General features: G+C 52.3%; 7 protein-coding genes across 7 annotated transcripts; all 7 read right to left on the bottom strand.

The window, feature by feature from the left end:
• Nucleotides 1-222: 222 nt before the first annotated feature.
• On the bottom strand, nt 223-3,285 carry MRS44_004398 (uncharacterized protein; the record flags this gene model as incomplete). Its single annotated transcript, XM_046268920.2, has 2 exons — nt 223-2,041; nt 3,068-3,285. The coding sequence occupies 2 exons, from the start codon at nt 3,283-3,285 to the stop codon at nt 223-225; spliced, it is 2,037 nt and encodes a 678-aa protein (XP_046136475.1).
• A 1,873-nt stretch (nt 3,286-5,158) lies between these two features.
• MRS44_004397 (uncharacterized protein) lies at nt 5,159-6,492 on the bottom strand (the record flags this gene model as incomplete). The annotated part of the gene is made up of 3 exons (XM_046273651.1): nt 5,159-5,838; nt 5,888-6,319; nt 6,375-6,492. The coding sequence occupies 3 exons, from the start codon at nt 6,490-6,492 to the stop codon at nt 5,159-5,161; spliced, it is 1,230 nt and encodes a 409-aa protein (XP_046136476.1).
• A 6,172-nt stretch (nt 6,493-12,664) lies between these two features.
• On the bottom strand, nt 12,665-15,216 carry MRS44_004396 (uncharacterized protein; the record flags this gene model as incomplete). The annotated part of the gene is made up of 4 exons (XM_065622187.1): nt 12,665-13,074; nt 13,151-13,538; nt 13,597-13,979; nt 14,028-15,216. 4 exons carry the CDS (start codon nt 15,214-15,216, stop codon nt 12,665-12,667), a joined length of 2,370 nt encoding a protein of 789 aa, XP_065478259.1.
• Nucleotides 15,217-17,647: 2,431 nt separating this feature from the next.
• On the bottom strand, nt 17,648-19,003 carry MRS44_004395 (uncharacterized protein; the record flags this gene model as incomplete). The annotated part of the gene is made up of 2 exons (XM_046268923.2): nt 17,648-18,437; nt 18,486-19,003. 2 exons carry the CDS (start codon nt 19,001-19,003, stop codon nt 17,648-17,650), a joined length of 1,308 nt encoding a protein of 435 aa, XP_046136479.2.
• Nucleotides 19,004-20,872: 1,869 nt separating this feature from the next.
• On the bottom strand, nt 20,873-23,170 carry MRS44_004394 (uncharacterized protein; the record flags this gene model as incomplete). The annotated part of the gene is made up of 5 exons (XM_046283947.2): nt 20,873-21,109; nt 21,165-21,551; nt 21,600-22,016; nt 22,069-23,085; nt 23,147-23,170. The coding sequence occupies 5 exons, from the start codon at nt 23,168-23,170 to the stop codon at nt 20,873-20,875; spliced, it is 2,082 nt and encodes a 693-aa protein (XP_046136480.2).
• Nucleotides 23,171-23,188: 18 nt separating this feature from the next.
• Nucleotides 23,189-23,736, bottom strand: MRS44_004393 (uncharacterized protein; the record flags this gene model as incomplete). Its single annotated transcript, XM_065622186.1, has 2 exons — nt 23,189-23,365; nt 23,416-23,736. 2 exons carry the CDS (start codon nt 23,734-23,736, stop codon nt 23,189-23,191), a joined length of 498 nt encoding a protein of 165 aa, XP_065478258.1.
• Nucleotides 23,737-25,168: 1,432 nt separating this feature from the next.
• MRS44_004392 (uncharacterized protein) lies at nt 25,169-25,892 on the bottom strand (the record flags this gene model as incomplete). The annotated part of the gene is made up of 4 exons (XM_046273652.1): nt 25,169-25,177; nt 25,231-25,449; nt 25,501-25,827; nt 25,890-25,892. The coding sequence occupies 4 exons, from the start codon at nt 25,890-25,892 to the stop codon at nt 25,169-25,171; spliced, it is 558 nt and encodes a 185-aa protein (XP_046136481.1).
• Nucleotides 25,893-26,032: the final 140 nt, after the last annotated feature.

Raw genomic sequence — 26,032 nt, 5'->3', positions numbered from 1 at the left:
AGCTCATTCACCTCAACCCTTGACGCCTCCGTCAATGCTCAACTCAGCCCAGTCCACGCATATCCCCAGTCACTGCACCCATGATCATGCTGTGACGGCAAGTCGACGCGAGCCAAGGAGCCCAGAGTGTTAAAATCGAACAATTTCGCTTCCGTGGTTCGAGACGCATCCATTTCAGTTGACGCCGTGTTTGAGCAGACGCTGTGATGATGCTCAAAGCCGTCAGCCAAACTTGAGCCGACTCTGTCCTTGCTCCAGCTTCCCTCCTCGGCCGCGTCTTGACGAGGTTCCTTGCGTCTTTTGTGACGAGTTACGTGGAGCGGCTTGCCGTTGAGCGAATGTAGGCTTGACACGTTCCTCCTCCTGGAGGTCCTTGGCCATGTGCCAATCCTCATGGTTCTGCAGCGCGTCTGGGTCTCCGAAACTGGTCTTACAGCGAGAGCATACAAGCAAATCAGCGAGAGTCGGTTGGTTGCAATCTTCTTGCATGTCTGCAGAGTAGCTCGCATCCGGAATGGCTGCATCTGATGCGTCGTTTTGGCGCATGGAGATGTCGGTTTCACCGCCGGTATTATATTCATGCTTCGAACCGAAGGCGTCAACATTGGAGTGAGGCGGATTGGTCTTGGATTGATGTTGAGGAATGGCAGGCGCGTAAAAGGGACTTTGGTTGCCGGATGGTTTCTTTGCAAAGAACCTCTGGATACCGTTATCCTCAACCCGGCGCTTCTTCACAGCGTGTTCGGATCCCGTAGATGCCGGGCGGCTCTCGGGGGTCGATGACCGAAGGGCTTCGGCTTCCTCCCCTTTGACCAGGAATGCGTCAATTCCCATGTTGCCCTTGACACCATCTTCAAATCCACCAACACTGAGACTAAGGTTCGCGCAAGGCCAGACCCTACCTTCAGCAATGATCTGTCCCAGAAGATCCTTGGCCAAGTCAAGCAGACTCTCCTCATTCAACACTTTGCCCTGAGGGATGGGACTTTGCCGTGACTTTACCTGTCCTTCGTGACGATGATGCAGGTTGATAGTCCGAGGTCGTCGTTTGTTCTCTAGTACCCCTTCCTCAACAAGGCGAGCAAAGATGTCGGCGACGAAGATTCTCAACCAGCGTACAGCTTGTTCCTGAGAGCTGATGGTAGGGCGGAATGACTTGGCTGATAACATCGACTTGATCTGAGTACGTGAGTTGACCTCGCTGGTGTCGATGCCCCGGATAGTGTTGTAGATCCATAACCCAGTATCATGTCCAAGCTTTGACTTCATACTTGCCAAAGGTACCTCCAACAAGTCGGTGACACTCTCCGTGTTGAACGTAGAAACAATCTGTTCGCCCAGCTTACCACCCAGATTCCGTAGCTTGGTGATTTTGAACCCAGACAAGAAGGACGACACGGCTCGGTTGCGTACAACGGTCTGCTTGTTGGGTTTCTTGTAACCGGATCCCAGCTTGCTGAGAAGCTTGTTGCTGGCTACTCCTGCCGAGCATGTGTACCCCAAGTCTTGTCGTACCTTGGCCCTCACTTTGCGAACAATCTCTGATCCAATCAACATCGCGACATCGTCCCAGTCAGGATCGATCGTTTCTTGTTCCTCGTCCAGGTCAACCAAGGCATCAGTTTGCCAGTCGAGAGCAACAATAGATGGAAGCGGGAGTCTTTCGGTGGGGTCATCGTATGGTGGTGGATTCTTCAACTCGGGGAACCGCTCTAGGAGGATTGAATGAACTTGACTGGAGAGGTCCAGGAAGACTTCGTCGATGCTTGCCTTCTCCACCTTCTGCAGGTCAGGAGGCAGTGCGTCCTTGATCGTTGCCAAGATCTTTCTCGACTGGAGTCGATAGGGGTCAAGCGAGACCTTGTCGGTTGCTATGTTGGCAGCGGCATCGTCCCGGTACGCCCATTTGTCGTCGCCCTCTCTCCATGTAGCCACGTGCTGAGCAATAAGGTCGGGACATAGTTTCTTTGCCTCGTCGATATTACAGTGGCGTCCAATACCTGATTCGCGGGCTGGATAGTTGACAGCGATAAGTCCCTGCCTGTAAAATCGTTATTATCGTGCTCGCCAGATTATCATTATGCCAGTAAAACATGAAAATGAGGGATAATGAACAAGTCAGAACGGGTGTGGCAGAGAAGGCGGGCAAACACGAGAACTCAAACGCCAACGGAACGCAATTCCGCCCAACCAAGACCGTCGAACTGAGGGCAGGCGTCCTGAGAGCTTTGCGGTTAAGGTTGAGATGGGTGAAAGGAACCAGAAATGGGTCCTCTGACAACTGTCAGCCAATCACTCCCTGAGTCCCAACCAGCAAAATGTCGTCGAAACTCGACATATAAACACCGGTGAGGAGAGAGGAACAGGTTGATGGGTCCTTTGGAAATTGTGGCATCCAATCAACGGTGAAGAAGGGCGCCATTGGAATGGAGCGCAGAACAAGATGACCGGCGAGAGAGAAAGAAAAGATCGATGGGTCCTTCGGCAGCTTTACCGACCAATCAAGACCGTGTAGCAGCATGAGGAGCTCGAAACTCGACATATAAACGACACCGGCGAGGAGCAACAACAACATTGATGGGTCCTGGACAACTCTGCCAGCCAATCAAACCGGATAATTTCCATCGAGGGGACGGTAAAACAGCCACCAGAGGGGAAATGTAACTCAAGAGAGACAGGGGTTCACGGAGAGGAGGGCAGCCAAGGGAATATTGCAAGGCGGAGGTCTAGAGGAGGGACATAGGCCAATGGTTGCGAAGAGACTCGCAAGATACTCGTATCAAGTGGTAGGATAGTGGAAATGGTTTTTGCAACGGGTTCAAGGAGCCATCCAAAGTAAACTTCTCGTTCAGGTCGAGCAGAAGGGCAACACTTGTCTGTGATGAAGCAAACCAGAATGAAACCTCCAGGTATCCAGCGGCAAGCAGACGGACAGCCAACGTAGAGTCCAGAACTTGGGGGAAAAGACAACATCAAGCCACCATTTCTGACAGCGGCAGGCCAAAGTGCAACAAACAGCGGGGAAGTGACTCGGAAGGGATGGATGGGCTGCGCGGAGGTAACTCACCATTGCTGCACCGCAAGCGGCTTGTCCTCTGGTGTGCCGAGCCGGACCATCTCGCACTGGGCGTAGAAAGCATCGAGGTCGATGTGGGCGACGACGCGCAGCGGGCACGACGTGTTGGACGATGCGAGCTGCGAGAGCTGGCGGTACGTGAACTGGGAGCGGCGCCATCCGGCCTCGTTCAGCGGCGACGAGACCCCTGGGAGCGGGGAAGCGGGCATGCTTTCTCTGGCGGTGAGCAATTCCGTGCGAGCGAGAGAGCGAGTGTGATGACAAGTGATGGATGGATCAGCAAAGCATGCAGTTTGTGCCTTGGTTTGTGCCGGGACTCTCGCGCCTCCCTTTTTTGCGACGTCCCCGCGGGAAGGAAGGGAGGACTCAGCCGTGATCACGCACGCAACGCCACGAAACAAAAGTCTCACTCAGATCATCCAAGCAAGAAATTCCCTCATCAGCTCCTGTGTCAGACTGCGTTCGATGATTGGCGTATCAATGAATGTTGTCGAGGGTATCAAGTTGAAGATGGTTGCGGGTTTGATGTTGTATGGTGACGCGGGATGTGACTGGCTGATGCTAAGGTGGAGAGGGTCCACCCGTGCAGATCAAGGACCCACCGACGAGATGTCTGCTCGACACCGGTTTGAAAAGAGAAAATGGCCTCTGAATATAAATGGGTCTCTTTGGAAACGTGACTTGACAAGGTTTCTGAAGGCCTTCGGCCGAAGAAACAAAACTCGAGTGTCCATGGTTGGTCTGGCATGGCCTTAGTCAGCGTTCTCTGAGCAGAATGCTCTTTCCCAGGAAGCCTCTGCTTTACCTGAGTGCTCCTTCCCCATCTCCCTCCAGTGCCCTTTCCCTCTTCCCCCTTCCCCCTACCCCCTTCCACTCACACCAACATCTATTACCGCACTTTTACCGTCCCATTCAGCTCTGCCTCCCATATAGATAGTCAGTCTATCACGTGAACACGATTCGAATTCGACTCATGATTCAATCCATTCACACTGCCAATGCTGCTGTGTGTCTCTTCCTGTGTTCTTTGATCATGTGTATGACGGATATGTCATTGAAAAAGAAAAAAAAAAAGGTTAAAAAAAAAAAAAAAAAAGGATTCACACTGCCAGTGACGATTCATTTCAATTGGGTGTTCACCTGCTTCCAGCTCTGATGCTGGTGATGGTGCTAGGGCTGTAGCTCGAGATCCGTGGACTTGATAAATGAGGAGCCACTGGCCAACACAATGGAACATCAGGGAGGATAACTCGGCCTTGGAACCCGTGTCGACGGCACCAATATTCATTCCCCTTTCCCTCAGAGAGCTAAAAATACCCATGTATTAGCATTATTTGCTGAGCTCCTCATCGATGTCCTCGACACTTCCCAGCCCCTAGACTTACCCTACATCACAACCAGTCTGCCCTCCAATTTGCACATTTTTACAATATCTCTTGGTTCGTCATCTCCTAATGCACCATTGGGGAATTTGTATCTCAAAGGGGATTAAAATTTCCCATCGTAGCTATGTTGTGGCTGGCACTCATTCTCCCGAAGCTCTTCCCTCACCACCTGCACATAACGCCTCTCACCACCAAAACCAGCACATACGACCATACCCACCGGAGAACTCGGGATCCCGTCCGCTCTCCCATAGATAAGCCGGTGAGGGGCGGATTAGTAGTTGGGTCGGTGACGACCAGCGAATCCCCGCTGTTGTATGTTTTTTTGATCTTGACTATGATCTTCTTTTTGGTGGATGAAGTGAGTTGTGTGTGGTGGTGAGGCTTCGAAGCCGACCTCTCTCAGTGGAGGCCAGAAGAGAGACCACCTCATGTCTCGTAACCTAAAACTCAAGGACAGCCATGGCCCCTTATCTTTTGATCCAAATCCTCTCCCGAATACACGGCACAGCAAAATGAACTAAAACAACGTTCAAGGAAATGAATTGTGTAGCCTCGAGGGCCATGATGTCCACCCACATCAAACCCACCTGTGTCGGGCAGTGTCTAATCTCCATCTAAATATTATATAGGTATATCCACCTCTTTGCTCCCGTTACACCATAAAAAAGAAAGCGCTCTAACATACCGAGGGTATCTAATTCGACGTCATCTCAATCCCTTCCTTAGCGGGTCCACCGTCGGTGATCCCATATCGTCGCTTCAGCACCTCGATGAGAGGTCCATATTCGTAGTCGCTCACCATGCTGTCATGGTTACAGCAAGGAGAGTGCCGGATGGGCAGCAGCCACTCGAAGACGGTGTTCCCCATGACCGACTTGAAGTTCCCCCAATACCCGAGGTTCCAGGGGTTCTCGCCGGGTTCGGTGGTCAGGATTGCGAATGTTCGCCTGGCTTGCTGGTCCCTGGCTGACACCCTTGGCTCTGGCGATGCTGTACGAGATCGGTTGACACTATTAAGTTGACCCCTCGAAAAAGTAGTTGAACTTGAAGCAACAGGCGAGAGCGGGTATACGATGGTTTGAAAACGATCTGTCGGTCGAGTGGTATGGGATACTCGAACAGCCAGCCGAAAGACCTGGTTCTTCTTGAACAAGTCGATGTTAGTAATGTTTGTGAAGACAAAGCGGGCCGACGTCATGGTCATGGCCGAGGTGAAAAGACAGAATAGGCCTGCGAGAGCGATGCCCACGACGATGCGTGCATCCAAGGATTCTCCGTCTTGCATCTTTAGATGCAGCGAGTATCCGGATGTGGCCAGACATACGGCACAGAATGATGCGCAGTAGGATGTGAACTGGACAAAGAAATTGAAGGCTGGCGACTTGTTAGTTGAGATATGAGTCCATTTTGCAGGGTTTCTCACAATTCTCCCCCACCACGCCTCCTACCCAGGGACACAGGTGATCCATTTTTCGAACACATCGATCAAGGTCACTTGAATGGTGGGCGCGGTCAGGTTTCCAGTTCCTGCACTCAGAGCACCACCTGGGACGACCGTCACTCTCGCAGACGAAAACATCTCTGCTGTAAAATGTCTCCAGGCCAGGACTATCAGGATTCGTATCGGGAGGGACCCATGGTAGAGCCTCGAGGTCACCGCCTCGCTTCTTTATCTGCTCGCGTTCCTGGTCGAGGGCCTCTCGTTCGGGCGTCAAGGGAACGAACCCGGTTTTGAATTGAATGGTAAGGAAAGTTCGGAGGTAGGTTGCAACGGTGAGGATGAAGAAAACAAAGTAGAGAACTAAGAGGACGACTGCGACGGCCGTCTTTTTCTTTTCTCGAAGAAGATAGTTGACTTTCCCGTTTCGTTAGTAATACGTCATGCAAGGAGAGGGCTTGATACCACATACCGCAGAGATGTGCAACTGTGAGGTAGGTCGCGTAGCCAATAGCGGCGGCGCAGAAGAACGGGACTAGGCGCACCGTCCACCGCGTCTCTGCGCGGTTGCTCGTCGCCGGTCGTGGCATCGCAACATCGCGGACGTCTTTACAGGAGGAGACGGCGAGGGCACTCGAGGGCCATGTCTATCGAGGAGGAGGGAGAGAGCCGGAAGAGTCGGATGGCGGTGACGAGGCCGACGAGGAGGCCAATGAGAGTGAAGTGGTTGGCGAGGGTGACGACGACCTCGTGGGCGCAGACGTGAGAGTTGTCCTCGACTGTTGTTGATGATCTCATTTAACATGTCGCATTAAGCGCGGGATGCAGGAGCGGGCCGGGGACTGTGCGAGAGGTGCCGTGCCAGCATACACCACACTGTACATAATTTGTTCCGTTGCAACATCTATCTTTGCTGAGAGTCTCTACCTATTGGATGTGTAACTATTATAATTCAGTAGGTAATAGTTGTGTTTTTAGTTTTCGCTAGTAACATCAATTGGCTTTTCTTCTCTCGATTCAAATTATTCATCTGATCAATTGATGTCGCCGCTCATCACATGACAGCCACCAACCCTCAGCCAAGGAGAAGGTCTGCCAATTGAGCAAAATATTCTTTGCAGCCGCACAATCGATGGCGTTTGTCTTCAATTGTAAAATAACTGTAGGCCCCTCCATTGGCTGAACTAGCTTGATATAATTCACCTGAAAGTGTTGGGCGGAACTATTAACCAACTGTTATTGGCAGGGGCTGTCCAACACCGTAACACACCGGGCGGGAGGCGCTCCTCTATCACACCTGTCACACCGAGCTCACCTTAAGCCATTGTCTCAGTTGAGAGCCCAACTTGTGTGTTGAAGCAACACAATGCCTTTAATTGTGTCGTCTCTGCTCCTTTGTGATGGCATCAGAGGGAATTCACCCTGTCTAGACGATTGGTTGTCGTGCCTCCCACAAGGACGACGATCCCTCTTCCCCCTACGACTCAAAATTGCTTTTGGCCGCTCTCCCACGCCTCAGATTCGAAACGTGCTGGCATCTTCGCCTCGAAAACCTCAATCGTAAGCAGGCATTACCCTTCAGGAAGAAGACGTGTCGTTTTTTTCTGGTTGAGTGTACAATTCATGTCGGCGGCGGCCGCTGTGCATTTATGTACTTCCGTTGTGAGCTGAAGTATTTGGAATAATGGCGGAGGCGAAGTACTGCGTAAGCACCGACGCAAGCAATTGCGCTGAGTTCGCCGATGGAAGCATTGGGAAGTTTATAGACATCCAGAGAGCCCGTTGGCTTTTTCGTTTTGCTTTGTCTGGTGTCTTGAGACCCCCCCTTTTGACATGATGCAGTTCACGATACCTCAGGGCTAGGGCCAGGGGCATCAGCATTGACTGGCTGATTGGACCTCGATCGGGCCCTAGCTTCAGAATAATGCCACCATTATCCCTCCATTTATTCATGTCTCTGACCAAGGAAATACTGGTATTGTTACTCAACCCTAGTCATTTATATTGAGTCACTATCATTGGGCTATCCTGCGTCGGAGCCCGACAGTTATCCGCCATGATTGTGAAATGAGGCGTCTTTGGCACAATGTTCCTCTTCTCACATTGTCCAAAACCACCGTGAACATCTGAGCATCCTCTTTGGTATTCAGGCGCTCCTTTCAAGCCGCGAAACCGCCACGACCATCAACCACGAGTTCATATTAGCCCAGGCAGAGCACATCGGGCTGGACGCAGTGACACAAACGTCGGCGAAGAATCATCTGCCCTTCTACTTTGGTCCCAAAGGAGGCAGTTTGCATCGACCAATGTGCATGTGCCTTATTTCCAATTGCACATCTGAGCCTGGTGGGCAAGAGGCTCTGCAAGAGCTTGCGGCTTAAAAGCTCACCACACCATGACGCCCCCAAGGCACTCTTCCTACGGCACATAGCTATATAGAGCCGCATGTCCTCCTCTTGTTTTCCTCTTGGTCTTTTGGTCTGATCTTTTGGGTGCCCCCCTTTCTGGTCGGAGGCCCCCTGGATGACACTCGGCCATGACACTCGTTTGATGGCCTGGACCACAAGTTGGTACGGGCTACGGCTATCTACTCTACTAGATAGAAAACAACCAAGCTTGATATTTGTGAGTGCATAGCAGAAATACTAGATTACCAGTGCTAACTTTTAACTCGAGTATAGCAGTGCATGGTGTATCGCGGGCCGTCCGTTTAAACCCCATCATCGAGAGAACCTGGAACTCGAGTAGTTCAAAACAGCGATCAACAATACTGTTTCTATTCGACGAAAACCCAGACCAAACACCAGAAGTACCGATTCGAGAAGTGTTGCTCAATTTTACTGAGCAGTCCTGATATGCCTCGAGTACTTGGCAAGGCGAATTGTCTGCCTAGAGGTATTGCAGTACCTACCAACTGATGGGCCCACATTGGTGAAGATGTCTCACATGGTCTCCCATGTACCTGGGAAGTACCTACAGATTCCCCCAGCCACATGTATATACCCATTATTCTTGTAAGAGGTTCAACTAACACGAGCCACAGTCTCTCCAGGTGGTCGAAAATGCAGCAGCCCGGAGGATCAACAGGGCGGCTGCACATTGGCCGAGTCAGAGCTGGTTGCACAGCATGGTCATTGCCCTATCTTCGCAGAGCCGCATTCATCAATTTAGCCGGGACCTTGGTCACCATTCCCTTCCCTTTCCCTTGGTCTTTCCTCGCCCTATCAAATGTTGGAGTCTTTTGGTCTCTGGAAGGAACCTCCGAGGATCGGATCAACCACAAGTCCAGCCGCACAACGTCAACCCCACAACAGAGGACTTCCCCTCTTCCCCAGCCTGGTCGACGTCACTTAGCAACTTACATCTTGCGACAACAAAAGACCGGCCATACCAGGCTTTACAATTTCAATCGCCCCGTCATTCACACCTGCTTCGGCTGCCATTCCACCGACCGAACCGAAATTACCCAAGCTCCTCAAAACATCATGTGCAATTCTCCTTCGTGGCGGAGCGAGCAAGCGGCGTCCGTGGAGACTTGAAAGGCAAAGGCACACAGATGAATAGCTTTTCCACACCCCTCTCGTCCACAGCGCCCGTCAGATCCTAGTCTCGAGTTTCTTTGTACTTAGGCGAGCGGACAAAGTACAAGTGGTTCGCGATTCGAGCCATACCCTCCAGAAGACCAGCCTCGGCACCCAGGGGTATTTTCATCGTCGCTATGTTCCTGCTAACCGATCCAGACGCCCATGTGGCAGCCCCGATGCCAGATCAAAGTGTGCACCCCTTTCGACTGAAACGTCCCCTTACTAAGGCGAGGCGAAGCTTGTGACGGCCCTACCTTGACGCATCTATCCGACGCTTTGACTGACGATGCCGTCACTTAGTCCTCCTGGCGCTGGCTGAGGTCTCGCAAGGCCATGCTTGCTGATAGCTGATCCAATCGAGGAATAGAGCATCCTGACCGGCCTTTCCGATGTTGTTTTCAGGCGTGACGAGCTTCCCAGCTGTGGGCAATATCCTTTACTACGCCACGGGATAGTCGCACTACGGCCTACGCTAGAGCTTCCTGACTGGTTTCAACTTGATCACAGGTGTTTGATTCATTGCTTGCGCCTCTGTTTATGTTGAGGCGATGGAGATTTGGCAAACATGGGCCTCTCGTCGTCAACTTGTGAGAGGCAAGGTGAGTCTGGAATTTACGCCTTGCCCATGTGGACTTTTGAAAGTATTGGACTTTGATGTTTAACAAAGTAAGTTGAGCTCTGTGCTATGTGAACTGATTCCAGATATATAAGAGCCGTGGAAGTTCTTTCTATTGAAGTCCTCATCAACAACTTCACCACAACAGCTGAGCTACAGTTCCTACTCAACCGCTCACAACACCTTTTCAACACTCGATCATCCACTAGATTCTCTTCACATCCCGACCATCATCGTCACCATGCCTTCTCAGCCTCCCACCCAGATGTGGACTTGCTGCAACTGCGGCTTTGACAACTGCGTCGCAACAACTACATACTGTGTGGGATGCTCCCGCGCCTATTGCGGCGGCTGCACGACGCGCTGGGTCTACGCTCAGGGCTAGTTGCTGAGATGATCCTCACCGTCGGCTACCCTTTGACACAACGATTCCTGAATGGAAGGGAGGTTAAGGAAGCAGCCAACGATTGTTCGGCAGGAATTCGCTTCAAGAAGCCCTTCTTGACGTTTCCTTGATCTTGGCCATGCACCACCAAGGCGCCTCAACCACTTCCGACTTCCGACTTCAGGAGAGGGGATCATGGAGCCCAGGTCCAGAAGTCCAGACTGGACCACTGTCTCATGTACCGATAGCCATGACATGACGATAGCAACAGGACGCCCTCCTTGGGGAAGACCAAAAGAAAAGAAAAACAGAAAAGACAAAAAAAAAGCACGACGCAGGGGACGAACAGGATGGATGGATGGCGGCGGCGGTATAGAGGGGTGGACACACAGCACATCCCAATGCTCACGCGGAGTTGATGGGGCACATTTGCTACCTTCTTTTTCACTTGGATGGAACCAGACCTCCATGTTGTTTTCTTTTGTCGCCGTCTTGTTTTTAGCTGGCTTCTCTTGGGCTCGCGACAAGGCTAGGATCTCAGTTTCTTGCCCCTTTTTCTCGCAAATGCCTTTTTTCTTCATTTCTTTTCCTTTATCATAGCAAAATTCTTCTCTGTATTTTCTTGCTTGGTATCTTTTCCTGGATGGTGTTTTCTTCTGGCTCGTGTTATTTCCTTGTCATTACTATAGACCATATTCCCATAGACCATACCCCATAGACCATAGATTTTCGCAAATACCATTTCCTATCTCCCAAACATCTTCTGTATCAACCTCTGACTCCCAATGTCAACTGTGCGATGGTTTCGCGGTAGCAAGATGACCTCTGTTCTCGTCCTCTCTGCTGGGGCGCATGCCCCTGGGCGTGTCACCATGCACGAAACCTCTAGGGCAGCGCCTGGTCACAGTGAGATGCATCATCCATCCCATCCCGTGTAAGCGCCCTCACCAATCGCCCCAGCAATCAAGTCTTCTCTAGCTAGTTATGTCATTGCGCTCGTGATGCCACATCTGCAGTTTTCTTTCTCTTGCACATGTTCCTCATTGCCATGTGTTTTCTCCCCTGTTTTTCGCCCCCCCTCAATCCACACTGCCTCCTTACCTACCCCGCCTCTCCCCCTCCAGACGTCCATGGGGAATCCGGGCCTCAACAACAGACGTCACATCACATCACATCACCTCACACATGTTTAAAAACACCATAGTTAATACAGTTATGAATATCGCGACGTTTTCAAACCCCCGCCTGGACGATCCTAATTAAACTCTTTTAATTCTAGACCTTTGATACGTATGACAACCCACCCCTGCGGCAACTGCGCCACTGTCACACCCTGTCTAATATCAACACCGAGCAGTCGGTAACACACATTCACTTTTCGCCTTTCTTTTTCCTTTCTGGAAGGGTTAGAGAAGAACGCTCGGACCGGGGCTTATACATGGGCGTTTTTTTTTAATTCTCTTGTCGTATATCTGAGGAGGGAGCCGCAGCAGCAACAGGGCGTACGGATTTAGTTTCTCTGCCTGATGTTAGTCGTTGTCGCCTCATCTTTTGCGCTCCCGTCTCACCGACTCTTTTGCATCACGGCATCAAGATGCTGAATCGCCGATACATGATTGATCCAGCTGCTGCCTAACATGAGATGAGGAGATGACGAAAGAATGCCTCTGCGATCTTGTTGCGCCCTGGTGTTGCTATTGTCGTCCATCTACTCTGTACACCCACATCCAATCAATCACCCCTGATCCCTGAAGCATCACCTCGCAGTCAGCAGACCACGAGCCTCATATCACATCACTCACTCACTCACACTCCAAGCCACCGGACAGACGTGAAGCTTACAGAACACAAACATAGATACTAGGTAGACAAGCAGACATACACATGCCATAGACAACCCGCCGGCCCGCCCTGGTAATGTACAATGCCACCGCCCGCCCTCCTTGTTACGCCTTGGCGCCAGCGAGAAAACAATAGCCGGAGATGAAAATCACTGCAACAAAAAACCCCAGATCCTTAGAGTCCTCTTCCCTTTCCTTGCCTGACTTTCCTTACTTGTCTTGCTTGTCCTCCCTTCTTTCCCCTTCTCCAAAAAACTGTCCTGGTCCAGGTCCGCTGGAAGGCCTCGTTTACTTGCACATAAATCCTTCGTCATCATCCACCCCTTCTTCATTACTTTACTCCTCCGCCTGCATCACCTCGATTTCCGTCTCACGAGAAATGTCCAATCCCTTGCGAGGAGACGCCGCTGACGCGATGGACTTGCGAGAGCTCGTACCTCGAGCGTACGTCTTGGTCATGGATCCTTTGGTCGCTGGTGAGCTCTTGGCGGGCGTCACCTTGGCCGTCGTCTTAATGGTCACCTTGGTAATGCTAGAAGCCCCGGCTGATCCACGTCGCTTAGGCGTGCGTGCCGCGTAGGTCTGGATGACTCGCTTGGTGGTCGTCTTCTTCAGGATGGCTCCGGTCGATGCTCGTCGCTTCGCAGGTGACTTGGATCCAAGAGCTGCCTTTCGTCCTGTCGAGGTAACTGTTGACACACCCTTCCTAAGAGCGTTGGCTGCGCCCTTGGCAACCTCCGGTGGAGCTGGCCAGAGACAGAGCTCGCTTCGCCTGCTTCACGGGCTGAACCTTGCGCTTCTTCGCTGGGCCTCCGTCCTTACCCCCATCGTCACCGATCAGCTCCTTAAGCTTGCGCTTTCCAGCCTTGACGGCACCCTTGACAGCACCCTTGACGGTGTTCTTCGCATCGGACTTGGGAGGCTTCACCTCTCGAGGCTTGGGGCCGAGCACACCTCGGCAGTTGGGCTCACCACATAGACACTTCTGAACGTTCTTGGCGGAGAAGGGGTCAAAGTTGTAGTCATAAGTCAACTCCTCACCCGTCGTGATAGGCCTGTCACCTGCAAATAGGGCCATTCGCGGCTGTCCGGAAACGATCCACTTGATCATTCTGCAATTGGGATTGCAGCTGTGATTCACGAACCGCGCGATGCTCCCTGTCGTCGCATCGATGATCATGTTCTGGTCGAAGCTCATCAGATAGTAACACTGGGCTTAGTCAGCTAATCTGTCCACTCAGAGTTGTCATCTCAAAGTCAAAACTCACCTCATTGTCCTTGTAGACTTCGGTCATGCGACGCTCGCATTCAGCTTCAGTGATGATTTCGCCTGCGTACTCCATGATGATTTGGTTTGGTCGGAAGCATCGGTTGCTTCGCACGCCGTATCCGCGGTCTGATGTCTTGATCACCTCGACTCCCACGCGATACTTGCCGCCCTGGTTACGGCGTGCGGTCAAAGTTGCAAATGCGCGGTTGGTGCAGTGTTCCTTGCCGGCGTTGCAGTTCTGCTCGTCGCACTCGTACAGCATGATTCGGTTCTGGCAACTCTCACCGCAACCATCCTCGGGCTTGCACACGCACTTGGACTGATAGTCGTGGAAGTGTGGTGACTTGCGCCAGTAGTCCTTGGACTCGCCGATGAACCGATCTAAGCAGTGTTAGTAAAAAATCCAAATCAGGTTGTCGGGTAAATTACTCTTGGTCATCTTCTTCCACTCATCAGGCTTGGGCTGGCCCGGAGGAAGGGGGTTGCACACATTAAATGGGAGCTTGAAGTCGCGGCCATTGATGAGATTGCGCAGGCCATTAAACATGGGCAAAGGCATGGTCTTGTTGACACGACCGTTGGGGATGAGCTCAGGCAGCTGAGCCAACTTCTTCTTCTCCGTCATAGATAGACCCTTAGAGATATCGATGGGAGCATCCTGGCCTGCATAAAGACCCTTGTCGAGGTACTTCTTCTCGCGTCTCTTCTTGGCATTGACCACGGGCTCCGGTTCAGCCTCCTCCTCCTCGGCGGGTTCGGGCTCCGACTTTTTTCGTTGTGGCTGCTTCGCGGCGTTGGGGTCAACGTACTTACCATTTGACCAGTATGAAAGAAGCACAGGTTCGGTATCAACGCCGGCAAACTCCTTAGTATCGGCCAAGCGTTTCATTTCCCTAGACATGATTGCTGGCTGCTGCTCAACAGCCTTGCGACTGCGTTTGCTCGGCTTGATTATCTTTGCGTTCGACGGGGTTGCGATAGGCGCGATGGCACTAGAACGGCGCGTCGAGGAACGGCGTGAAGATGGCGAGGGGTCAGCAGTGACCTGGAGGCGAGTGCGCGGTGTGTCTGATTTCTTGAGAGACTGGTGAAGGCTAAGCGCGTGGGTAACATGGCGAACAGAATCGGTAGTCGCAGGGCTTGAGGTCGCCTGTTCCGTATGGTTCACAATCGGACCAGAAATAGTCTTTCGTCGTCGGCGATCCGCAACAATGTCGCCTTTGGCGCGTCGCTTGCCGTGGCCATCGGTGCCGCTCAGCTTGGCCAGGTTATAGACAGGAGCGCCTACGTTGCTGCGACGAGAACGCAGAGAAGGAGGAGGAGCCGGCTTAGCAGCGGTGACCTTCTTGACAGGTTCGGCGGGAACAGCAGGCAGCGCTGTGTCAATGGGTTCGGGAGCGGCCTCGAGGGGCTCCTGTGGGTGCTCGTGCTCGTGCGCATGCTCGGGCTCGGGCTCGACGGCTACGTGTACGACATCGCGCTTGGGGGATTCCGAGTGAAGACTGGCTTCGTCGGCAACAGTGGTTGGAGGAGTAGAGGTGGTTGACGCGACATTCGAAGAGGAGTCATCCGTAGCGCCTACCTCGAAGCTGCCCTCAGCGGACAGATCGAGTGCCATGGCGGCAGGGGAACAAGAGTCGTGCACTCGATTCGACGCGAAATGCTCAAGACGCAGTGATCATGAGAAGTCGAAAAAGAGGCAAGAGAGAAAGTCGACGGGAAGAGGATACACTTTCGCGGAGAAAAGAGGCGGAAGATAAAGAGTTGGGGCGTAGTCGAGGTTGGGTTTTGGTTGAAGTTGAGTTTAATAGAGGCAAAGGTAAATGAGAGTGAGGAAGCACGACGAGACGAGACGCGCCGCGCCTAGAGAGTGAGAGTGGGAATGGGAAGGAAGCCCCCGGGTCGGGTGTGGTGTGGGCGTGGGTATGTGCGTGAGCGAGTAAGGTGCAAGGAGCCCGTGAGAGTGGGTGGTCCTTTCCCCCCGCGCGCGCTGGTCCAAGCTGCCACTGGAGAGTCCAGAGCAGGAAGGAAGGTACGTATACGGATACCTGGGTCCCGTCTGGACAACAACAACCGAAAAAGGAGGACAAGAGATTAGATTTGATGGCGAGTCGAGAGTGTGTGAGAGGCTTTAAATGGCCGGCACACAAAAGAGAAGAGAAGAATCAAGTAGGCGAATCGTGATTCACGCCCTCTCGATGAAAGAACGCGTTCTAGAAAGGGGGTTGAGGTCGAGACCGATGTCAAGTCGAGAGGTCGCGCGTCTTGAAGGTCGAAAAAAGTGGGATGAGTGGTGAAGGAAAAAGAGGCGTGCGTGACAGGGAGGAGGAAATAGAGAGGAAGAGGGGGGCAGCTGCTTCTCCGGAAAAAAAAAAGAATAGTCTCGACGACGACAAGACCGAATGAATAGTGGAGTAGAGAGACGAGGTCTCGTGAGTGTAATACTAACACACGGCCGAGGGAAGCACGTATGTCGGGAGTCAACTCAAGAGAAGAAAGAGGTTGTGAAGAGAGAGAGAGATTTTTGTTGTGGTGGATGTTGAAGGAGGATGGTTTATCGCGCCCGCAGGAGGGGAGGATGAGCGAAGGAAGCAAGGGAAAATGGGCTGGGCTATTTCGTTTGCTAATGAGGTAAACACCAGCCGTCGAGAGACCTGCCTACCTTGCCCAGGCCTACAGACAGACCACCCCATATCATGTATTCACTATGAGGCATTTGCGAAGAACAGTCAGTCCTAAATCTGCGAGATCTCTCTTTAAAGTATTGACTGAATTCGCCTCGATCCATTTCGTATATCCTCTGCATCTCTCGAGTTGCAAACCCTCCCCGTTCTTCGAGACTGACCTCCATCTGCTTTGCCACCGACAGCCTTGACGACAGCTGACTCAGATGACACCGTATATGGGAACCCGATCCATCGTGAAACACCATGAAAAACCAAAGCTGCCGATATCTTTACTATCCCGAGATAAAATGTCGAGTTACCGAGTAGTTATTGCCTCTACCCGTCCCTGGGGGAATGTGTTTGGAGGAGACTCCCGGTTATCAACAACCCCGTGACACCCTCCTGTTGCCACTGCAACCCTCAATCACGTCTCAAAACCTCCAAAAAATGCCAACAATGGGTTAGAAATACTTGCACATGAATATATCAGATATATGCAAAATCGTCTTTTGACGTTGCCGCAAAGTTCAGGGGCCAAGGTGTGAGTGACGACCCACGGAGTTTGGGGGCGTGTGAAGCCTTTCGCAACATCGCGAGCCTCGCCCACCGAAGAGCCACCGGCCATGATTCACTGTCACATCCTCTGGTCTCTATCTCGAAAGGATGGGCAAAAATGTTTAGGTGGGCGATACACGTATATCCGCCGCAACTTGACGCTTGACCGACCTCTCGAAGAGACATCCTCGGTTACGGGGCATCAAGTGAGCAGCCATTCGCAACTCCGACAAAGTTGTATCCATCATCATCTCGATTTTATCATCAGCTCAGCCCATGCCTTGCACGAGACTCGAATTTGTATGCTTGAGACAATCTACCGCCAAAGTCATGCTACGCGCCGAAGCCCCAGATCTGGGGTCTCGGGTGCCAGTCCCGATCCCTTGCAGCTCACTCGATGGTATCACCGCCAAATCCAACTAGCACCATCTAATATTTTAACATTTGCATTTTGGACAGGACCAGGTCCTCGAATCTGTTGCATTTCCCCATCAGACCCGTTCAAGACAAAGCAAGAGACATCAGCCTTGGCATCCGAGCTTCTTCGCCTCAATCATCCGACACCATTGGCCTCCAGAGCATGGTCACGAGCAAGACACCACAAGAACAAACTTTACAAGACAAGAATCTCTCTTATAGTCTACTTGAGAATTAAAACGTCTCTAGAGCCGAGATCCGCGCGCCCTTCCTAGGAGGCGCGCTCGCGAGAACTAAAGTAAAGGGGTATTGTTTATAACAGCGAAAATCACACATGGTTGGTATCCTCCGCACTTTTCTCTCAGCCTTCTCCAAGTCTCAGCCTCGTCGATCACAGGAACACAACAACACTTAGGCGGCTGTCTCCTTCTTCTCAGCCTCGGAAACCGGGACAGGCTCCTTCTTCTCTGACTCAACAGCAGGGGTGACCTCCTTCTTCTCGGTCTCGGAAGCAGGAGCGGTCTCCTTGTCGGCCTCAGGTGCTTCCTCGACGGGCTTCAGAGTCAGCTTCTCCAAAGACTCCTCAACAGGCTTTTCACCAGCGCTCTCGGCGGCCTTCTCGGCCGTCTCCTCCTTGGCAGCCTCAACAGGAGCCGGAGCAGGCTCGGCAGCAGGAGTAGATTCGGTAGCAGCAGCGGGCTCGGCGACAGGAGCAGCCTCCGCAGCGGGAGTCTCAGTAACGGGAGCCTTGGTGGGAGCCTCGCCCTCCTGAGCCAGGGAAATCTTAAGACCCTCCTTGACACTGGGGCCCTGACCGCCATACTCCTTGGGAAGGGTGGAAACAATGTCCTTCAGCTCAGTGGCCAGAGTGGTGCCCGAGGTCATGGGGTGGAACTTGCGGAGGGTGGCAGGGGCGAGGAAGAGCTTCATGGCTCCAAACATCCAGCCCATGATGGCGGGAACGTTGACAAAGTACTTGTGAGCAAGCAGCTCAGGGTAGGCCATGGAGAAGATGGCGATGGTCTCCTTGCTGGCGGCCTTGACGGCAGGGTCCATGCGGAAGAAGCTGACGTTCTGGTAGTCGTGAACCTGGATCATCTGGTAGGGGTCCTCGCCGCCCTCGGGGATAGGCTCGGTGACCTGGTCAAGCTTGAGCTTCTGAACGCTGAGCTCCATGATGGCAGCTCGCCACTTGATGAACCTTTGATAAAATTAGCAAAGGTCCGAGCGTAGAATGTAGTAAACTTACTCTTGGACGTCGCCAAAGGTGGCCTTGTTGTCCTTGACAGCACCGTAGATGTTCCAGGTGATGATGGTCTCCTTGCCGCTCTCGCCCTTGTGGACGGTGACGAATCCAAGGTCGTCAAACTTCTTCTTGTTGAAGGTCTTGGTGACGAGGGCAGTAGGGTTCATGTTCTTGCGCCACGTGAGGGCATTGGTGAGCTGCTTCTCAGCGGCAACGACATCGTCGTTGTTGGCGCGCAGGAACTTCTGAAGCACAACCTTTGTGGGGACGTGATCGATGTCGGAGAGCTGAACACCCCACATCTCCTTGTGAGAGGTCGTGTTGAAAATGTCATCAAGACGACCGTTGAGCTTGGTGAGAGGCGTCTCTGGGGCAGAAGGACCAGCTTCCTCGATGGGTTTCTCATCGGCGGCCTTTGCGGGAGCTTCAGCGTGACCCTCAGCGGGGGCCTCAGCTACGGCGGGAGCAGCGGGAGTCTCCGCAGGGGGAGCGGCAGTGGTCTTGTCCTGTTCGGCAGCCATGATGATCTCAAAGTCGATAAAATGAGATTAATCAAGGGAGGAAGGAAAGGACAGAGGAGAGAAGAGACGATGGGGTGGAGAGAAGAAGAAAATGGCGTGCGTATGTGGCCGATGTGCTTGTGTAATGTATGCAGCGCAGTGCCGTGCAGTGCAGGTCCGACAACGGGGATGACAGAGAATCGGCTGATGCTGGTGTTGAGGTGAAGAAGATGGGAGCTTGGGTGGAGAGCTAGAGGGAGAGGCTAGCTTAGCTTGGGGAACTCGTCTAGTTATTGATAGTAGCCGTCGACCAAGGAACGATGGGACGAGCGAGTCCTTCCTTCTCTCGTCATTCAATGTCAGTGTCAATGCAACCTCCTGGATGTTTTGGATTTAGAGATCTCGGCACGGGAGCGGCAAGGGAAGAGACGGACGTCGTACTAGACACACAAACAAGAAAGCGAACCCCTTAAAATAAGACTCTGATGAAATGTTTGATTGATCGAGGGGAGAACGAGCCAAGGGAGGAAAAGAAGGCCAAGCCAAGTCAACATTGCATGTCCGGCCTTACAAGGTAGGGGTAGGGGACGGGTGCCCACCGCAGGGTGCCTTCCCCCTGTCGATTCGGCAGGTGGAGATGATGCTCGTTTCTTCTATTGGCCCAAGTCTAATCTGTTACACGTGGAGCCATGACATTCTAGGGGTTGCTCAGCAGAATTCCAGGGCATTGAGGGTGGGTTTCAGGGGAAATGTCACTGCACTGGTGCACTAAATGCCGTTATCAATCTTGTTATGCACGAGAGGGCATCATCCATAGCATAGACCCGAGCTGCGTGGGCAGATTCATGGATGTCGACATCTACGCATCATGGAGAACAAGAAATAAATAATTAAAAAAAAAAAAAATAGACACCTAGAGGCTCATCTGCATGATGCTATTGAGGAGTTCAAATATCAACGTGTCAGTGTGTTGGATGAAGCACAGAGAGGAGACATCACTGACGTTGACCACATCCATCTCCCATTCACAACTTCAACTTGGCCATCACAAGCCTCACAAGCTCACAAAACACCACAAGTGTCAAAAACCCTTTTTTCTTTTTCTGGTTTATATATCAAGTTGTTGTGATTCCAAACCCAGACCATACCTCCATAGTCCTCCAGACCCCCAAACCACAGTCCATTCGCGAGTCCTGATCAAGACGGGCTCACCCCCGTCGACCTTCTCAAGCTACTAACTACCATGATCCGAGAAAACCTGTCAAACCACGAAGATGGTGTGTAAGAGTAGACCGAGTGAAAAAGAGAAGACGAAACCAGTAATGCATCGCCCCAATATAAAATGCCGTGGCAGCCATCCATCCATCCATCCTCGCCCCCCAAGGATCAAGTCCTCTATTAGTTATTAAAGCGCCGCAACATCTTCTTCCCCGTGCGTTTGGTCGTCTAGCCTTGGCCCCGATTCATGATTCGAAACCGACTCCCTATTAGTGCCGGTGAAGTTGCGTATGCCCGCGAGCGCCAGAGTCTTTTCTCTCTATGGGGTTCTGAGGTGGGAAACTGCGTTCAAGAAGTAGGCTGTGCCGAGATAAAGAAGAAAAGAAAAGAAGCCAGTTGTTGATGTAGACCGAAACCGAGTCGAGTCGTAGTAGAGCCAGACGGCCGAGGCGAAATGCAAATGAGAACGGCTGAGATGCGAAGGCGTAATGCAGAACGAAGAAACCAAGGGTATAGCCAGTAGAGTAGTGAAAGGAAATGCAGACCGAAAACCAGATCGAAAATCAGAGTGTTGAGTTGTAGTTGAGCCTGTAAGGCTTACGTTCAATGACGCGTGGTGTTGGTAAACCTGTGATGTTTACCGATAGAGGAGTAAACCTCCGGTGCCGCAACTTAGTAACGGCCAAGGGCTCGAGTGAGAAGACGCTCAATGGCAGAGAACTCCATAAAGGCGCATTGCTTGAGGGTCATGATGTCAAACTCCGGACCCTGGGCATACCCCACCTCCTGGAAGAAGTATCCCCAGTACTCATCCGTTTCCTTGAGGGTTTCCTGAATCGCGGTGCGTTCAGAGATGGGTCGAACAAGGACATCTCGAGTCGACTGCTCGCGAATGATTCGGATGTACCACTAAGATCATGTTAGCAGATGTTGGCAGAAACTGGAAGGCTATGGCTATACTCACATCAAGAACATCTTGAGGAACGCCAGGCTTGGCCGTAACAGAGTACTGGTGAACCCAGGAGCTGGCATTCTCAGGTTGGTGGTACATGCGCATTTCTGCCTGACCCATCTGGACCAGGAACGCAATGTTGTCCTTCTGAAGAGTGGTAAACCCCTTGCATTTCATGGCCGAGGCAACAACACGTCTGAAAAGCTGGTGGTTGAGGTTGACCGGGTCATCATTTCGGGAAACGGCCCCAGAAAGCAGACGGATCAGCTTGAAGCTGGCCTTGTACATGGCACCACGCTGAGCGACGGTGATGAAGTCGGTGGCGAACCAGGGAAACTTGCCGAGAGTGCTGATGAGGCACTCGTAGGGGCGCTGGGGGCACTCCTTGGAGAAAGGGGACTGGGCTGTTAGTGACTGAGTTGAAGAGGCATGAATACAAAAACTTACTCGGTGAGGAACCTCGACATGCTTGACCAGCATCACCATTTCCTCGCAGGAAATGAAACCCTTGAAGTTGCCCCAGGGCTCACGAGCGCAAGGAGGCAGGATGTTAGGAGTAGCACCATCCCAGAAAACGCCCCGAGCAAGCGGGTAGAGTTCTCTCATGAGAGCGGCCTGGCTAGACAGCTCGACTTCGATAGGACGATCACCAAGACGGCTGACACGTCCGGCCTGAGCAAACTGGTGGTGGCGCTCAGCACAGCGGATCGCGTCCTCCATGGTCTGGAACTCGACAAAGGCGTCCATAGTCTTGGATGTGGCGCGGTCCATGATGATGTGCACCGGCTCGTCGGCATCATTGAGCATCTTGCTATTGCGGCCGATGAAAGCCACGACCTCTGCACGCTTGGTAGAGAATGGAATCTGCGGCAGTTAACATCAAGTTGAGAATTTAGCAGAGAGAAGATCAACTTACGTTCTTCAGGCGGATGACACCGTAGGTGACCGGCTTAGCTGAGCTAGGACCATCAATGAAGGGGAAGAAGTTCACGTTAAGAGCCATCTGAAGACTGGGAAAGCCCGTGTACGTGCCCGTCAGCTGGTGAAGCTTGTCCGACTTGGGAGCGTTGGCCTTGATGAGAGCCATCTCCATGGCCCGGTCCAGCTGCGCATTGTCCAGCATTGCCAGCTGAACGGTAGGAGGTGGCAAGTTGGGGAACGGGACCAGAGAAGTAGCATCAGAAGGAGCAGGACTGGCAAAAGGGTCCTGGGACGACTCCTGAGGTACATTCTCAGACACAGCCGGGATCGACTCCAAGTTCAGGTTGAAGCGAGGAGGGGGCAGACGCTCAACAGGTTGACCCGAAGTGCGAGGAGCGTAGTTTCGAGGCTCAGTCAGACGCCCGTTAGCAAGGGGGCTGGAGAAAGGAACTCGAGCGCGAGGAGCGGTAATCTCGTGAGGAGTGTCACCAGGGCTCATGAGCGAGAGGCCAGAGTTCTGGGAGTTGCTCTGAGCGAGACCAGCAGTGTACGACTGGCTCTGAGGGAGTCTGCCCATAGGAACAGACAGACCATTGGGAACTCTGCCGTTGGCAAGTCCATTGTTGACGACTCCGTTGCTAGGAAATCCAACGTTAGGAGGACCAGCATTGGGGAAACCAGCATCGGGAACAGCCCCATTGGCGAGAAGACCATTGATCGAAGGCACTCCGTTGGGAAGTCCAGCGTTAGCAAATGCAGCATTAGCAAGTCCGTTGTTGGTGAAACCATTGTTAGGAACCCCGTTGACGGGAAGCACACCGTTGGGCATTCCGCCGTTGAACATTCCAGCGTTAGGAAGTCCAACACTGGAATTTCCACTGTTGGAGTGACCATGGTTCACATATCCACCGTTGTTGGGGACTCCAGTGTAGAGGGTCATCTCCGAGTGTCTATGAGGAGGAGACAGAAGACCAGTAGGTGGGCCAGGTTCAACTCCGTTCACCTGAGGGGCCTGGTTTAAGAGTTAGTGATGACAGACCTAAATCAGGGGTCCGAGGAGAGAAGAAACTTACCTGTTCCTGAGGAACACCGTTCATGGTAGCTTGGCCTCCCATCTAAGGGACCGAAGCACCAGGACCGTACGTGTTGGCAGCAGTGGCCAGTTGAGCAAATCCCTCCGCGGGGCTGTTAGGGGGAGCCCGAACATAGTTCTGAAGACCAAACTCTTGGCCAGGGGCAATGACCACGGGCATGGGTGGGCGTTCGATGTTCTGGTTCCCGAGTCCACTGGACTGAATAGAAGTTAGTAGAGAAGATAAAAAAAACACCAGGATGAACTTACTCGCAGAGCATTGGAAATGACCTGATGAGCAGACGGAATCCAAGACTCGTCGCCAATGGCCATATTCCCGTTGATGCTACCGTGGACGTTGCCGTTGACCATCGGGTGTGGTCCAGAGTGGGCCCCGGTTCCGGCACCTTGGCCCGGAGCGCCCTGGCCGTGGAAGGAAGGAGCTCCTCCCCGAAACGGTGGGTGCGAGTTCAAAGGTCCCGGGTACTGAGCCGGGGGTTGAACGGCATGCTGGTTCGGGAAGGTGCCGCGTGCCATATTAGGCAGTGCGGCGTTCAACTGCCCGGGAAAGGGGCCAGTGTTATGCGACATGATGAGATCGCAGACCTAAAATGGGTCATGATTGTCAGTGATTCAAGTCATGACATGGTGAATGGCGGAGTTCAATAGAGGACGAACGCCCAGGGGGCTCGCGCGAGAAACTAATCTCCCGCGACATAGAAGAGGAGCGGGTAGGGACAAAACTTACCAGTAGGGGATAACCACCTAAAGTCTTTCTGATACGGAGACGCAAGACAAAGGCTGAATGGAGTTAGTGTTTCTGTACTTGAGAATTCCTGGCATGACGTTTGTCTTTGTGTCGCGAACGAACCTGAATGAAGCGATCGCAAGGGAACGAAGTTCGATTGCGCAAGGTTGAATGGAGTTGAATGATGTTGGATGTTAAAAAAGATGAATGCGGAGACATGCGAAGAGAACGCGCGCGCAAACAGACGATCGCCTTTGAGTAGCTAAAGGCAAGCAAACAATCCTTTGAGCTCTGTGGAAGCTGCAAGGTAGAAATGTTTGAAGTGCGATCGCAGAGCGAGTGTGTTCGAGGGAAGATGATGTTGAGTGGAAGAAGAGGGGAGAGGAAAAGAAGCGGGAGGGGGAGGAAGAAGTAGGGCAAACGGGAGGGCTGCGCACGTGACGGATGAAGCCTGGGAAATGCAAAGATGGGAGTTGAAAGTGCCAGGCAGTGGCTGTCAGTTGGCAGTGTTGAGAAGAGATGAGGTTGAAGGGGAGAAAAGGAGACAGGGGGGGGCTTAAATAGATGAGCCGAACTCGAGCGACAATGATTCACGATCAAGCCAGTCAGAACCGGAATAAAGCAGGAAATACAATGGGAATGCTTTAAAGAGGAATTAAGGGCAATGGGAAATGTCTTGTACTGCTTTTGGGTCTTTTATATCAGAGTGTCAATTGAGGTTAGTGGCGATGCTTGACACTGCTGGCCGAGTGACCAAGAACCGGCCACAGCCAATCTTTGGTGAAATGATTAATGAAGATGAAGTGATAAAAGGACGAATTCGGGATCTGGATAATTTGCTATTCTCTCTTGGTGGTGAATTGCGGTCTACTCAACTTTGAAGTTTGGGGTGCGACAATGGAACGCCCACTGGAATAATGGGGTCAATTGGATGCCTTGGGGCATATGCCACTGACTCGATGCAAAGCCTAAGCCTGTCTAGGCAACTCGAGCAAACATAAGCAAATACGGTGGTAGCTTAGGAGATCAGACGACATAGGCAGGCAGAGTATTTCTAAAAAGCGTGCATTCAAGTTTCGGTGTAGTCGACAAGGTTTCATGTCTAATATCGTCATCTCGGATCCCTCCCTCTGGCCGTAGCATGAGGTTCGCCCCGTCTACATCTCTGCGGGTCAAATTGCTATCATGGTCGGTACCTTTTCCCTTGATCACAAGAATATCGCGACAACCGACGCCCCCAAGCATAACTCCAACCCTCAAGCCAGCTGAGGTTCTTTAGTCAAACTGCAGAGGTCAGTATTAGTGGTGAGTGCAGTTTTAAGGAGGTGTCAGCTTACAGGTGTAAGGAAAGACTCGGCCACGAATCGTGCTCGGGCGTTCAACTGCAACTCGGTTAGACCGGAATTTGTCCACGCGTGAGAGGTGCTCACAAATAGCTTCATCTCAGAGATCTCCTTGTCAACCTCCTCCATAAACTGAATGATAAAGTCCACAAGCTTGTGCTTAAGCATCTCCTCGGTGTGGAAGTTTGTTATCAAGAAGGAGATGTCGTAACCCTACAACGACGTCAGTCAGGGGTAACCGTCATCAACGACAACAAAACCGACCTTGATAGGCTTCCTCCGCAGGATAAAGAACGATTCGGCACGTTGCGTCAGGAATCTCGTAAACTTGTGGACCAGGATGTGCTCAATCTCGTCGGCCTGCTTGATCTTGATGCTGATGCGGACAGAGTTGATGCTGGGCTCGATCAGGACGCGCTCGTTCTCGTTGCGCGCAATGGTCAGGGGCTGCAGGAGGACCTCGGGGGACGTCTGGGCCTCAATCTCGGGGACATTGTGTCGCTCGGCCGTCTGGGAGGCAAAGTTGGACAGGGTGAGGGCGGCGGTCAAGCTGCTGCGTACACATTGCAGGTAAGGTCGGAGTGATTGAGACTAGAAGCGGGGAGCAGGCGTCAGCTTGAGTAAATTGACATCTGGGGACCTGAAAGATGTACCATGATTGCTGATGCTTCCTATGATGCCTCTAATCAAGCTGTCGAGGCGTGAGTCGAGGTATCAACGGATTCGGCGGGGTCGGTCGATGTTGGAGTTGGAGGTTGGAGCTTCGCTTCGACGTGAGGCGCAGTTGTCACTCTGG

The sequence above is a fragment of the Fusarium solani genome (genome assembly GCF_023522795.1).
Source record: "Fusarium solani strain SB1 chromosome Unknown bctg00000002, whole genome shotgun sequence".
Classification (NCBI taxonomy): domain Eukaryota; kingdom Fungi; phylum Ascomycota; class Sordariomycetes; order Hypocreales; family Nectriaceae; genus Fusarium; species Fusarium solani.
The sequence above is the reverse complement of the archived record's forward strand: the minus strand, read 5'-3'. Positions and strand labels throughout refer to the sequence as shown.